The sequence below is a fragment of the Fulmarus glacialis genome, unplaced genomic scaffold (genome assembly GCF_000690835.1).
Source record: "Fulmarus glacialis isolate BGI_N327 unplaced genomic scaffold, ASM69083v1 scaffold4735, whole genome shotgun sequence".
NCBI classification, from domain to species: domain Eukaryota; kingdom Metazoa; phylum Chordata; class Aves; order Procellariiformes; family Procellariidae; genus Fulmarus; species Fulmarus glacialis.
Genome location: NW_009214791.1, coordinates 32446 through 48979, shown reverse-complemented (window position 1 = coordinate 48979; position 16534 = coordinate 32446). Strand labels below are relative to the sequence as shown.

General features: G+C 35.3%; 1 protein-coding gene across 1 annotated transcript; it reads right to left on the bottom strand.

The window, feature by feature from the left end:
* Nucleotides 1-270: 270 nt before the first annotated feature.
* LOC104077443 (contactin-associated protein-like 2) lies at nt 271-14873 on the bottom strand (the record flags this gene model as incomplete). The annotated part of the gene is made up of 5 exons (XM_009578691.1): nt 14822-14873; nt 12897-13100; nt 10392-10576; nt 7026-7169; nt 271-535 (listed from the first exon to the last, which is right to left on the bottom strand). Coding segments are annotated over exons 1-5 (850 nt in total), but the record flags the coding sequence as incomplete, so codon positions are not given.
* Nucleotides 14874-16534: the final 1661 nt, after the last annotated feature.

The following is a 16534-nucleotide window of genomic DNA, read 5'->3' as shown; positions in this document are numbered from 1 at the left end:
AAAATAAGAAGCAATGCTGCCTCATAGATAAGGGGTAATACGTTCTCTGGTTTTCATGACAGAATTAAGAACATTTGTGTCTTCTTTTTTAATCTAACAACTGTTTTAATATTCTTCTACCTCTTACTCAGTGAAACATACAATAAAGCATTTAATATAGTTGCAATTTAAATTTTAAATTTTGTAAAACATTTTTTGCTAATTTTTAGGTCCACGATACTTTTAGAAAACACCAACAAAAATGATACCAATTAAAAAAAAACCACTTACCTGATGAGATGTCTATTCGGTTCTTCTTCACTTGGGTGACATTGATATGGACGCTGACTTTGCCTTCATTTATATCAATCTCAACATTCCCCAGGTCATCTGCAAAGTTGCTGAAGACAAGAAGTCCATTGGGGTTCCAGGTTCGGAAAAGGAAACTGACTGAAAACAGATCCTGGCTTGGACGACCAGGAACCTCAAGGTAACTGGTGGCATTGAAAAAGACAGGCACTGTATGTGGCTCCACACAAGAAAAACTTAAATTTCCCTAAGTAAAACACAAAAAAGCAAAAACATAAGCAAAAATTGTAAGATTCCAGTAAATTCATAGCTACATATAGAAAAGTATTCTATGTTTCATTCAACCTAGAGACTATTATAATCAATGCAAGTTGCATGTAAAAATGTGTCATTAATTGTTACTATTGTAATATTGTTGCTGATGTTTCTGTTTTGTCTAGCAGTGGCCCCATTATATTTTGTATTGTACATACACACAATAAGAGACAGGCTTTGCCCTGAAGACTTATAGTCTAACTAAGATGAAGCTTAGACAAAAGCATTAATATTCCCAGTTCAAAGATGAAGAAATGAATCACAGTGGAACTTGGGCTTGTTCGTGGTCACCAAAGAAGCCTATAACAGAGCAGTAATTCATCCTTTTATAAAAATGAAATACAGCTTTCCAAATACCCTTATATCAATGTGTCAATCAACACAATAGGTGAGTTTATGAAAGAAGGATGTATAATACCTCATGAAGAGCTAGGCTCTCTGTTATGTTTTCTACTCAATAATACCAGATAGGCTAATACTTCATTTCATGAAGTAGAAGGATGTGGAGTAGCTGATCATGAACAACGCCTAATATTTGTAGTTAGTCAATAATTTTCTCTGTAAAAGAAACTGCAGTTTTCCCACTGTAAAATTTTACTCTTTGGGAAATTGACAAAAATCCAGTCAACTTTATTGATTTCCAAGGCTTTAAAATGTATCTGTAAACAAGACTAGAATTATGGACATGAATTTTTCACTCAGGTTCTCATGTCATTTCTGACGAAAGACCACAGTGGTAAGATGTATTACCATTTTTTTCCTCAGAAATTGTAAATAATCTATCTGTAGCAATCTCTGTCCAGAATTGACTTTTTAGTGCATCAATGCAAATATAACAGGAAAACTTCCTCTGCTGAAGAATTCCTCTAACATGTGGCAAAGTGGATCCTATTCTATGGTTAGGTTTTCTGATGCACTGTGGCAGATGGATATTCTGTGGCAATTTCAGTTCAATTTGGGAGGGAAGAATTTTATCTGATGAAGTATGGAAATTATTACTATGATCAAGATAGCAATTCCTTTGATATTTATTTGTACATTAAAAAAATATTAAGGATTGAACAACATTTTTGGAGGTACCCAGATGTTTAGAGATGACGTTCACCTAAGCACTGTTCAGAATCCCAATAGGAGTCAGTCATCATCTTTATCACGTAAGTATTTTTAAACTCCATGTTACTGCCTTCCTGATATAAGCTTTTATGTCACATATTTTTGTATTCATAGTGTACAAACGCATCTGAAAGTTCATCTTGAGGAAAGTTAGAGAATTTGGAAGCAAGATAGGAACTTTGTGTCTGAAAATGTGTGGGAGGAAAGTCCTAAGTGAATTTTTTTTAGAAGTAATTATTTTCAATTGGAGATGGGCTAGATGAAGTCAATAAGGAAGCAAAATTTAGCACTCATTTACCAGTGTCCAAACCCATCACTTTTTAAAATAACAACACATCAGAAAACACCTTATCTGTGTCATAGCAAGATACCACCTGTGAGGCAGATTCAGTTTCTTACATAGTATTTCCATGTCAAAACTAAATGAATAAAAATAATAGTTCTTGAGCACTCAGAGAGATTCTTAGATTACTCTGCTATAACCACCTCTTTTTCCTACAGAGCGTCAGAAGTTATACTGCCACACAGTCTACCTATAAAGGCCAGTAGAATTAGTAGCAACTAGACTATCAGCTTCGCAGCCACCATCATCAATTAAGAAACACTGATCTTTCCCATAATCTGGAACTAGAGAAGAGATTTCTTTATACTGATCTCCTAAAAGTTTTGTTCCTATCTTTATGACAAAATCTCAGCATTACAAATGATGTTCTTTTCATACACCCATGTTCCACGGATAACAAAAAATATCCAAGGATTTAGGAAAATAATTAGCTAAAACAACTATAGGAAGCTTTTAAATTACAGTGTTATGAGAGAAATTACAACTACTTTCTGAGTAAAGGCAAAGGACCTCCCATTATCTCCTTTGTTGCTAAGCTGTTTGGCTATTCTGGGTTTTTTTGGTTTAAAAGTTGCCTGGAGATTTTAAGTTTTCAGACAACTAAGCATTACATCAAAATAGTTAACTCATTTGTTTCAATAGTTTTAGTCTGAACATTTCCAAGTGTGCTACAGAATACTTCTGGTTAAACCACAAATACAGAAAAAAAAGGTGGAGAGTGGCTGAAATACCCTCTGTAACCCTTTGTTAACATTCTCAGTGTAATAGTCACCCTATGGATTAGAAACAACTTCCGTTACATAGTTAAGGCAGTCCTGTGTAGACACAGAAGGCAACAGCATTTTGTAAGAGCTGACATCTCACACAGTTCAGTCACATATGCCAATTAAGTACTGCTTAGAAAGGATTTTAGACATTTTTAGAGTTGAGACATTTTTAAGAGTTTCTTTTGCTGCCTTGCTACCAAGAGAAACTAACAATTTCCTCTTAACAAGAAGGCTTTCATATCCAATTGACACTCTCCTGTCATCCTGATGCATGGGATACTTGCATGTATAACACCTATTAATGTTAATGGCACTGAATGCATTCAAATCCTTTTTCATACCAGTGAATGCATTTATCATGAACAGCCTAACTGCATAAAAGATTTCTTGAGGAAGTAACATATCATTCTAATTTCTCTGCTAGTTAGTATTTTCCCTGAGCTATTCAGAGTAATCTGAACTGGATTATTGATTCCTTCTATGACAATTCACAAGACAACTCGTCTTTTAAGTAAAGCCCATTTGATACAGATTGCTCACGGTCTAGGTCAAGAGTTCGAGCTAAATCTGCAGCTTGTCTCTATAAGAGCATCCCCGTTTTTCAAAGAGAAAGAGATCCTTTTCTATAGATTCAGAGTGACTTGCTAGGCAATAACATCTGGAAGTCAAACACTTACTGTGCACTTATACTGAAACTGTTAATCTTATCAGAGATTTTTCATACAACATTGGAAGGGAAGTGGTGAAAACATCTTAATTTGGGTAGCTTGAGCTTTGTATCATGACCTTTAATCTGTGCTGCAAATTAGCTTCATGATTACTTCTTTTAAATCAATTTTGCCACATTCAGATGTTATCCCTTGTGGAAATACTACTGGGTCTTAAAACCTTTCCCAATTAATAGAGCTAGTGGCTGAATATGTAGCTCCCAAATGAGAGGTAATGAGTTTATTAAGACTACAATACCTGTTAAATCAGGATGGATTATATAGTAAAGGCAATGTATTGTATGCTAATGTTTATCATGTTATTTCAGTATTTTTCTCAAAATAGCTTATTACTCATCTTTGAGCTTAACATAATGTTTGCTTAATATAAATAATTTAAAGAAAACACTCATCTTAAGTTTGTATATGATTGCACTCAGTAATACATGGCATAGGAGCTGCCGAAGGGTGAAGCATAGACCTAGTGGATGTAAGGATGGAGGGTAGCAAATATGATTCCCCTCAGCATTTTTCAGTTACAGGCTTTAAAATTGGAGACACTGTTCTGTGCAAACTAAATCCAATTAGTATTCACACTGCCTGCCCTTAATATACCTCTGGGTAGGAAAATTTGATAAAGTGACTAAATTCCTAAACTCAAATTTCCCTGTTAGCTGCATATTCTAGTCTCTTCTCACTAGTGGTACAAGGGTCAATATTCTTCAGTTATGCAAGGTAACGAAAGTCCTACAAAGCTTGTTATATTTTAGTAGAAAACATAGAAAAGATGGACTGGAAGATTGTTTACAAGCATGTTCCCTGTTTCCGTCTTAGTCTTGAGTCAAGTTGTATCCAAGAGTCAGCACCTACTGTGCTAGTTAGTCACTGCCAATTCTTGTTTGCAACTTGGTTCAGGAGAAAAGCAGACACTCACATTCTCTGTCTCGGCCGTCATTTTCTCCCCGACTCTCCCTTTTGGGCATCTTTATCATTTACCTCATTTATCTTCTCTGAAAACAAATCAGGCTCCACTAATAAGAACAACAATAACTGCTCAAGACCATCCATCGATTCATTCTCCCCAAAGAACTGTTGCCATCTTATATATCACAAAGGACTGCCAAACTTTTTTCCCCCTTATTCTTACCCTCTAAATCTAAAAGAAATATGTTATTAAAGTCAGTGTTGGACTTTATTCAAATTTAAAATACTTTTAAATTGTCTTTATATCCTTACTCTTCAATAAGTTAAAGAGATGCTTGGTGGTGCTTTTTCGCTCACAACACCTATGTATATGAGACCTAAAAATTTTTTTAACTTTAGTTTTGTTCAGAAGCAAAACCTCTGTTCAGCCTCCTCATTCTGTAAAATTAACTTGTCAACTCCCTTTCACTGTGTGACTTCTGAAATTTAACTATCTGTATCTAAGAATATTTTTTTTCTTTTGTCTCACACCTCTTTAATATCCTTCTTTCCTCTGGGGTTTTTCCCCCCTTATAATACGCCTCATCACCATACTGATTACTTTGCTTGTGTTCCACTTCATTACATTTGGTCTGTCTTGCCTCTTCAGATAATACACTGTTTAGGGCAGGGTATGCCTACTGGTTTGGGTTTGTACAGGATCTCCCACAATGGAGCTTTGATCCTTGTTGGATTGCTTAAGTGCCATCATCATAAACATGATTAACAACAACAGTAGTCTCAACCAAGTCTATTTTTCATGCTAAATCAGGCTAAAAACTAGGAGGAAAAAAGCTTTTGTAAGAAACATAAAAATCAATGTTGATTTAGTTAGAGTAAAATTGATTTTGCTTTTGAAGAGCTGAAGCAATTTAAGTAATTCTACTGAAAACAAAGGTCACTTCTATTTTTATAGCCATTCTCAGAATTGGAAATAACAGAACCATCAAATTAAACTAGCATGCCACAGCCTCTTGATGTAGCACTAACACTGCCAAAGCTTCTTATGCGGATTTTACTTTCATGTTACAGGTAACAGAATTTTAAAACCAAACAAACAAAGAAAGAAACAAACAAATAAAAAACAGGGAGATGATTTTACAGAGACTTTACAGGCCTGCTAGTTATGCCACACTTTTGAAAGGATAGGATTTGCACTACAGAAACCCCTTAAGTAACACTTATGTTCAGAAAGAGGCTTTAAGGATATGTCCTACTAACTTGCAGTGGACTCGACTGTGCAAAACGGAAAGATTGCTCCTGTACAAAGATCGTTTTCTAAATCAGGCATCAATCTTTGAAAATCATGGTTACATTACAAGCTTAAAATGCACTGCAGGCAGGAAATCACAGGCAATGGAAAAAAAAAAAAGTCAAAGATTTAGGAGTTCGTGCGACTGAGTCAAAAAAATTCTAAAAGTGGAGTCTTCCTCCACAGTATATATATCATGCTTTTTGCCTTTGACAATACTGAAGAAATTCATGTATAGAAAAGTTTCTAAATATCCGGCTGTATTACTGAGTTTGTATAGGCAAATATCACATATTCAAAATTATCCTTTGTATTACCTTGACCATTTAGCCATATTGTTCATACAATTATATGGAACTTCAGTATTACTATCCAAGGAGTAATCAAATGGTAATCAAGACTTTGCACTTCATCATCACTGCATATGTAAATCTTTACTATTTATTACATAAAGAGAAAAGCAATAGAGGAACCATACATATAGTTAGCAGTACTTTGTGAAACTATAAGCTTGTACAGAAGAAAGCTCTGAACAACTTACTCAGACCATCTCAAACTCATGGCAATAATACATTTATTTCTTACCCACACTGCCTTTTCATGCCAGCAAGAAATTTTAGGAACATTTAGAGCCTTAAAAATACAGTAATTAAAGTACGTTCTTTCTTAATCGCCCTGCCCATAAAGCTGCAAATTTGAACATGAAAGCAACTATGAGTGCTTAAGCAAGAGAAAAAATAGAATAAAATGTTAATAAGCTCTGTAATGTTAATAAGCTAAATAACGATTTTCAAGTATATCTTGAGGCTTTTCAGAGATACCAGAAAGGCCTGTAGAAGCATTCCCTTCCAATGACTTTTGCACTCCAGCAATCCAACTAGCTCTGCAGGGGTGGAAGGATTTAAAGCCATGAGAAAGCTGCAATTGATTTAATAATAAATCTTGTCTGCGCTGGTTTTGGACTACTATAATTTGGGAGGAAAGGAAAGAAGTACTTATGGGTTCAGCTGATTTTCTTTTAAAAAGTAGTTATCTGATAATGAAGGTTGCTTTGGAAAGATGAAATGGGACCCCAGAAGTAAAATGCTCAGACATAATAATAAAAAAAGTCACAAATGTACATACAGTAAGATCTTTGGGTATGTGATAAAATTTGGTTTGTGTTCTATATCATTCCAGTATATCACAAGCATATCAGCTACACACATTCACAAACCTTCTAGTGTCCTTTAGAAGGAGAAGCAGAAGTTTAGATGACCATTAAATTATGCTCTTACCACATTAGAAGGTTCCAATTTCTTCCTCTTGGCAAGGTCAGTGATATTATTGCCATTGTAGTTGATGCTCTCCATGCAGCCTTTGAAATTTTTCCTACTGTTAGAACTTGGCTTCCCAGAAAAAGGCATGCCTCCAAAGGTTATCTTTAAATGAAATAGAAAATGGTAGATAGTTACTGGAGGGCAAAGACTTTTAAACAAATCTGCTTTCTTTGAACACTCAAACATGGTGAATGAGAGAGCTGGCAACACTGCTTACAGAAAAAGGAAGTATCAAATAAGCACTGCAAAAGCAGGAAAAAAAACCTGTAATGAATTTGTGATTGTAAATATTTATGGTAGTAAATCCCAAGTATTATTACAATTGTCCAAATAGTGAGCAGACACACATCACAGTTGTTCATATATGGACTGCTCTTCTGATAGCTACTGAACAATATGTATTTCAAACAAAGACCTTGGAATAAATGTCCATCCCAGTATTTTTCTAAACAACAGTAGACATGAAATTAGCCCGATAATCTGATTGAAATCATTCACGCAGCTCTAACTGTGTGCCAGAGCTCAGACTGCAACACAGCAGTGGTGGGCTCCAATATGATACATTTGTTTCCTTTAATGTTTATATATCTACTTCATCCAGAAGAATTTTACAGGATCACATAGTTAAAGATGCTATCCCCTGTTAGACAGAAGCACCTTCCACTACTGAGAACATGCTTTTATCATGTAGTTATAGTCAATGAGGAGTAACCACATGACTTAGCAGGTCAAATCAGCTCCATAGAGAAGATGAAGACAACCACCACAAAGACTCAGCCATCAAAGTCAAACAGGAATTGTTTTCCTCTTAATGCTGAATTTCATTACCCTAAAACACTGGGTTATCCAGAATCTCTAGTGCTAAAAGATGAAGGAAAACAAATATTTTACAACCTAAAAATGTTCATCTCTTACAAAGTCTCTCCCTGTCACTCCATAGAGACTATACAGGTCTCTACCGCATCAGGGTCTTTTCTCAAATGTTTGAAAGTGAATAAATGCTGCATGTTTTCATTAATATTTTGCAGCCCAAATGTGAAGAATAAGGGACTCATGAGATTAGTCCTTGCAATCTATGTTAAGTATTTATATCCAATAGATGACAGCATAAATAGCAATGACACCTAGCTTCCCTGCCCCATGAATGCTCACAAAAATGTCTACTGTAGTCTGCTGCTGAGATTTGGCAGAGCGAAGCTTTTAAATATCATTCATTGTTAATTCCATTTGTTATTACTGACAGCAGGAAAATGCAGCTCCAGGGAGACATTTTCCGTTTTAAAAGCATGTAAGATATCACTTTCTATCCCAAAGAGGAGGCTTTGACTTGGCATATAAGAAGAACTAAAGCTATACAGCTGAAAACCAAAATCTTTAAAATTGCACATACCAGCAATGTAAAAGTGTTTCGCGGGACACATCCTCAGGTATTATAAATTGACATTACTTGACTTTAGAGAAGATACAGCACTTTACATGAACTGAAGAATGTGACTGTAATATTTTAATGGCTGTCAAACATTCTTTTGCATGTTATAGTCATGTGTTTGGACAAGAGAAAATGGAAAGGAAAGCATTTTGAAGAAAACGAGAAAAATTGCAAAGAACACGTACCATGATAGTGAGTTAAGAGGGACCCGTAGGATTTCTTTTTTTTACCTTGAAAATGCAATCAGAACTAATGTTTATTCCTCTTTTGTGCTTACTTAACTTTTCTGAAAGAGATTAACCTAGAAACTCTTTTTTCTATGAAAAATAGTTTTGATTCCTTCAGGTTTATCCACTGTGATTAATTCATCACAAGGGCAACACATGTAAGTTTAGTCTGTGATGACTAACTCCAAAACCAGTGAGATAATTGAGAGGAAAGGAAGGAGAAGAGTTAAGGCTCTTGCATTTATATGAACCACAGAAACATGTATCCACACACACTCAACTAAGTTCCATTAAACACAAGGGGTTTCATGTACATGGAGACTGAAATGTATCTTTGAGAACTGCCAGTGAGGTCTCTAATGTCAGAGAAAAGAAGAAGGTAAATCTCCTGGATTCTACTCTTACTAGGGGTAAATTTATTGTATGCAATGCATTTATTATGTAAACATGCTACATACATATATATATATGTAGCGAATTGCCCTGGCTTATGGCATTCAGCCTAACTTTTTCTGTAGTTCACTCACTTGAAAATCTTTAATAAAATCTATTTATGTGATTTTTCAATTCAATTCAGATCTTCAGTGCTTGATGAGTAACAGAGATACAGGTAAATTTGCTCATTCTTTTCTCATTATAACTGCTACCAAAGAAGGCATTCATAAAGACTTGTTGGAATATAAGTAAATATTTGATTCGGTAACATTTACAATCACACGTAATTTTTTCAAACATTCATATCATATTCTTGATCAAAAGATTGTTTGTAAAACTATCAATACACAAGTTAATTCAAACTTTTCTGCATTACATCATTTTGGTTCCTTCTTACTGCTTAAAAAGTTGCAAGGATGAAAATACATGTATTTAGCTCAGCCAACCACATTAATTCTCATTAGAAACAGTAAAGAGTGCAAGAAAATCATTATACAAGTTTGTAATAACCAAAGTGGTGAAGTTCATATAACAATTTAGAGGAACTGAACAAGTTCATAATAGTAGAAGCCAGAGCGTAATCAAAAAACAAATCCACATTTAATTACTACCAACACTTGTGTGCATTAACCTGACTGATTAAACAAAAGTTTTCTTAGAACTTTCCTAACTATTTATTGCTTCTTTATAAAAAGAAGTTATTGATGGCATATTTGTGAAAATACAAGGAAGTACCTACCTAAGACAAGAAAGATCAAGATCCATACTAGTAAAAAGGTTCTAATCTGCTTGCTTTGCTAAAAATAAATACTAATTGTCACCACAGAATGAGGTTTTATGATTTAAGTGCAAAATTATCACCTGAATGGAATAACAGATTGTATGGGGTTTTTTTAAATCTCTTCCCGCTTACAGCAGCTGCTTTTAGAGATTTTAAAAGTAGTGTATGCTTAGCTTGCAGAATAACATATATCTCCAATTTTAAAACAAAAGGCTGAGATGACTCTTACACCAGATGGGATCTGGTAGACTAATGAAGAGAAACTTAATTTACACTTAAGAGAGAACAGTGTTGGAAAGAAAATTTCAGGAAATGTAAGGGAAAAAATAATTAAAACGAATATACAAAAAAATACCAAAACATCTTAAATTATATTAGATTTCTTTTCTCTTCTTATTGACTTATCTTTATAAAGCCAATTTGAATGAAAACAAGTAAGTTTCACTGTCTACCTCATAATCCAGGTCCAGGTAATCAAATTCTCCATTGGTTCTGAAGTGCTGCATGTGTCTGTCCAGGGTGAGATTGATGTTTCTCCCATGGCGCTCTATGATGATCGAGTGCCAGTGGTGATCGTCCAAGAGGCTGCCTGTCATCACGGATGTGTGGCCATAAATAGAGCCAAGCTGGTTGCTGCCTAAAATGAGAATAGAAACAATAGCAATTCTCACCTCATAACAGTTAGGCAAACATTTTCCTCTTGCTCTGTCAATATTTCACCTGAATCATACCAGACACACAGTAAGCTGGAGGAAATCACCCCGCTACGAAGCTAAGATCTGCCCAGTGGAGAGTTGCTGCCATAAATACAAATAGCTAGACCAAATACAGCAAGTAACTGATCAGTGAACTGTATAAATAGTTATTCATAATAGTAGTTATTTGGAAGCAAACCAGAGAAGCAATACCAACTTTCAGTTGTAAAGTTGTTCTCAGCTAGGGGTTTTCTGTGTTTTCATCCCTACGTTACAGAAATGAAAAGCTGTCACCTTTGGACCAGGTCCTGAGCTTCCCTGGAACTGTATTGATTTATGACTGTTGAGGAAGACATGGTGCCTGATAACAGACTTGGGTAACAAAAAAGCCTTTTTAGTCTGAGTTCTACACTTTGTAGGCTCTGTCAGTATAGCTATACCCGCAAGCATATAGGAAAAGGCTCAATGCAGACTGAGCTAACAGCAGCAAAAAATGTCTTCTGCTAACAGCTTATTTCAGTCTTTCCTCCTGCAGCAACCTTCCTATTCTGGAAGTCAAACTATTAGCAAGAGTACAGTTTTGCAATTCTCTGCTTGTGTTTTCCAGGGGCTTTTGCCAATGTATGTATACTAGTCAGAGACCACATCTCATTGCAATCTGACTGACATGGCTAAGCCAGTGAGGGTTGATAGTATGGATCTCAACTGAAGCAGCAAATGACTAATTCAGCAGTAAGTTTAAAAAATTGCTGCACTGCCCAATAACTCAGTGCAATCTTCCCTGTTCAGAATACATGAGGACCTAAAGCATTTCTGGAGCTGAGAATCTCTTACCATCAAGCACGCCTGCAACTCAGACGCTAAGGTTTGTGCATGTTGGTAACACATTCTGGCAAATCACACTTCCGTGGCTTAAGACATTACTCCCCTACAAATGACCATACTGCCTTTTAGCTGAAGGCCACTAATCCTTCAACAGCTGCTGGGTAAAAAAAAAAACAACCAAAAAAAAACTTCCATGCATGTCCATGGGCCTCAGTTTCTTCAATGCAAAGTAAAATCCAGCGCAAAGCAAAACCTAAATCCATCCCCATCTCCCCATTCTCCCCCACAACGATGTTTGAAACTAAGTCACGGGATTTCACCAAGCAAAATGAACATCCTTTTCCACTGACTCTGGTGCAAAGACCATACTCTCAGGCAGAGGAAGAATAACACCATAAACCATTACTTCTGTTTATTAAGTGAGTGTGTGTCACAGGGCCTATTCCCATTTATCAGCCTAGTGATTTAAGAACATCCCCATCAAGCACATATATGGAAGTTATAATAGCTTATAAAGACAGATTGAACTGAAGAATATGGAGAAACTGGAAATGAATGGGTTAGTATTGCAATTAAAATTGTTAAAAATAGATAACTGCTATAGGAAGATGTGCTTTCCTCCTCCCCATCTGCTCACGTTGATCTTTAGAAAAAGAGCAGGAGAAAATGCTAGTGGAAATAATTACTGTTCAATATAAATAATGAACAGAATAATTTACTCTTCACATGTCTGTAAGAGAACTAAGGAAAGTTACATGAAATCTTTTTCTAAAACTCCTCTGTTTGAAGGGGGGAAAAAAAACCTGAAACCAGATAAATGTGGGGTTTTTTCATAATAAATGTACTTTATAAATCAGGTCACTCTTGAGCCTGTAGTCTTTCACTGGGAGGGAAAAAAGAGGCTGGAACTAGAGTAACACGTACAGGATTCCATCATAAGGTTCCCTGATAAACCGGTATGTCTTCTTTCCTTTCCTAGTCCTACTTCTCAGATTCTAGGAAGGCTGCTGCATCGCAACTTCACGTGGCCTGTAGCTTCCCAGATTGATACCTTTTTTGCTGCAAGGTTCCTAAGGGTGACCTTTATTCGTCTAGTACTGATAGTGTCCGTCTCTCACACAAAGCCACAGCTGAAGCCTTTTTTCTATTCTAGCAAGGCTTTTTTCTTTGTGGCAAGTTTGTAATGACAATATATTGCTGATCCTGTTTTTCTGTATGATCTTATTTTCATGGTATCTCACACAGAGTGAAAAGGAAGTAATGGAACAAAAAAAAACCCCCCAACCATATAGAAAGGGAATGAACAACATTTTCACCAAATTATCTGATTAAATTATGTGGCTTGCCATATTACTGCGGAAAAAAAGGATGTAATGTTTGACTAAAATTTTTGTGGGAGACTTAAAAATTACACAAAACTAAACAATCAATGCATACCTAAATTTAAATTTAGAACAAGTTTGGCTTTCTTCAGTTCCAAGGTGATATAGTCTCCTTGCTGTCCTTCTCCATGGAAGATTACACCTTCGCTTTCAGAGGTCTTAAATTTCAGAGAAATGACATCTTTCAGTGTTTTCATTTTCTTGTTCCTGAATCTGTATGGTAACACTACATGGCCATCAAAATTGATAACATCAGCCCCTAAAGGAAAAAGCAAATAACATTGTTGATGAGTGATTATATATTCCTGTGGCCACTGGAAAAACAGACATGCCATATGTAGATTGTACCTGAACCGAACAAAAAATGTGCAAGTGTGATATGCATTGTAAATACATTTTCTCTTGACCGTAATTTAATACTATAAAAACTAGGAACCAGGCAGGACATAAATTTAATCCATAGGATATAAAAAAAGCAGATTCAGGGGGACAAACACTACAACTGTACTCAGCATCTTTTGTTTTCTCTGAAATATAGTTGCTGCCAGGCACACTTTCCTAATTACAGTTGAAAATGAAAGACAAACTTCTGAGTGGTCATTAATAATTCATTTGATACCTCTTTAAAATCCAGTATAGGTATCTGTGAGGACTGTAAACAGTAAAACATGAGCCCAAAGAAATTGCCTAGCAATTTTAAAAGATTCCTCAAACTGTATGTAAACCATAGGCATAAGCCTTGTCTAGTTCAGTTTTACATGGAAATCTTGCATAAGTTGTAACCTCAACTAATTTTGAGAAAAAAAAAAAGTTCTGTCATTTGGGCTAATTTTTGTTCCAGGTTTGGTTTTATTAAAAATCTGGGAAGAAAATTGAGGGATGCAATCACTGTCATTTAAAGTCAATCCAATATTCATGTAAATGTTGCATAATGACACTATAAAATTTCATATTGCCTTATTTTCATGACTTAATCTCTACTCTAAAGAATGAAGCTAGATCCACAGAACTTGATTCCATTCAACAGACGTACTTCTGCTGAGTATTGAATCTTGTCTTTTAAGCAGAGCTCAGTAAAAGATTCCTTAAAAAGGAGTTAATAAAAAAAAGTTCAATTTTTTAAAGAAAAATGCATTTCCCACTCACATTCTTCAAAACCATTCACACTTCTTATTGGCATACCATATTCATACCAGTCATTTTACACTCTGAATGAAATGAAGGATGGCATTTTATCATATATTCTTCAACCACATCTGATTTTTGCCTATTTCTGTGGGCTGCTCTTCAATGACTGCTTGCAACTTTTTAAAATTCCTAACTTGTTTTTGCTATTATGGTGGGAAGTAATTTAAATCTTTCAGACCCCCTCAAAAACACAGAAACAAACCCACTCCTGTTGTGTAATTAACACAGAAGAATCTTTTAAAACTCCATTAAAACACTTGTACACTATGCCTAAATAACTGCATATATTTCAATTTGCATTTATATGGCTTACATTAGCTGATTATGCTAAAACCTGTTGCCTTTGTTCTTACAATATATGTCAAACACACATTTAAAAAATGCTTTCTTTCAACTAATCTCTGAAATAATATTTTACACCCTGATTCAGAGAAGAGCCTAAACAAACTTGTACATCCATCCCTGTCTTGAGAATTTAGGAACCATCAAAATGGTCTGCTGAGTCAATTTTTATTACTGTTGTGTCCTCAATTGCTATCAAAGAACTGCTTATGTATAGCATCTGTATAGGTTGCTTTTTCACATTCTATAATTTCCATAAATACTTTTCACAGTGATATAAGAGCTATTTGAGTGTCAAAGAAGAGCATTCAATCAAGCTTCATGATGTTTAGCATTTATTTTCTGGATAAAAGTATGTAAAACCAAAACCAATATTTCATAAATGATTTCTATTTCATTGTTCAGTCAAAAAATCCACAACCCATCTTGTATTCATTAACTAAAACGCACCCAATTGAGACTGAGGCTTGCAGTCATGTTGATTAAATGCATATTCATACATCCTTACATCATTGAGCATAGCAAGTTTTCAAACATAAAGACCAACACATTATGCTTCCATCATTCAGGATTTTCCCCACAAATCACTAGTATAATAAATAGTTCTCTACTACTTCCAGGTCATTTATTTTGCTGACACAAAGATTCTCTGCATGCTGATGAAGTATGTGATATCTGTTTCTGGTTGATACAACCATTTGTCCTCTGTACATTTTTAATAAATTTGTATGTATAATAACAATATGGTCATTATCCTCAGTTGACTCTCTAGGGATTATTACAAATTGCAGAAGTTAAGAACTTTGCTACCTTGCAGAAACTATGTTTACAGCTCCTAAGACTTATATGGAGGAAGCATGACAGCGGACAGTTGTTGGCCTACAGGTCCACCTAATTTATACTAAAGATAAAATTATGGATCTCGGCACAGAATGGATCATCAGAGCTTGTGATTTTACCTTCATAATACTGCTGCTTTTTAAGCTTAAGAGTTTTAAAGATAAGTAATGTTTTCTGCAAAACAGCATCAGCGTATGTATTTCAGAGTCTACCTGAGATCAAAATGTAAGACATCCTATCTCGTACTCACTCATACTCACACATTGGCTCAGATACAAAGGCCACTACTATTAATGGAGGGAGCATTAAGCATGTAAAAAACCAGCTGTGTTAAACCTGGAAAGTAAGTCTAATCACTCTGCTTACCTTTTCAAGTTAGATCAGAAAAAAGTCATAGAAGTAAATCTTTCTCTACTCACAACAGCCAAGACTCCACAATTCTTCCTGTGGGAGTCAAAGAGATCCAGAAGACTGAGGACGCAGATTCTATAATGCAAGTTTCCTCATGTCTCCATAAGACGTTGTCCCTCTCCTTTCTAAAAGATTAATAGGCATATGCAATGCATTTCTGTGTCACACTAGTTTTTTAACTTACTCGAATCAGTAGCAGCTCACTGTTATCAAACAGATGGGTAATAGTCACTGAAAGATTTGAAGACTCTTTCCAATGGCCAAGATTTTTTTTTTTTTAATGCATAGACTTTTTCATGGATCACATTGACCTATTGCCATGACTGTGGAAAGCAGGTCAAAAGGAAGAATTTTAAATGTCTGAATTTTTAGTTCCAACCACTTCTTCAAATTATATAGAACCATATGCTGAGTCTTCCATAGCATTCTCTCACCCTTAATTATCAGTCTAGAAGTAACCTGTGCTATGTATACCTTCCATTCCTGCCATTACTTGCATCACATAGTTGGAAGCACCAGTTCTAGACTCTTCTTGCCATTAGAAAGAAGGTAGACAGTGATGTTATTTGCACAATAATCATGCAGTTTCTGTTCATCTCTGCTTCTGATTAGGCAACGAACTAAGATACTCGGACCCAAAGGTATCAGATTTGTTGTTAGCAGTTGAACTCTGCATAGAAACAGCCATATAACTGGAACCTACCCCAAATCTTCCTAAACCTGCAAAGACTTTTGATGAAATGATAAACTTTCACCCCTTATTGTTTATGCCAACTAAATAGTGAAGAAATTTTATTCAGTACGTAAAACATGAGCATTACAAATTGACTGCAATATCCCATATTTATTAGTATATAATATATATCTCGTGTATATCAGGATGAAGCGATATACATTAGAAATATCACTTTT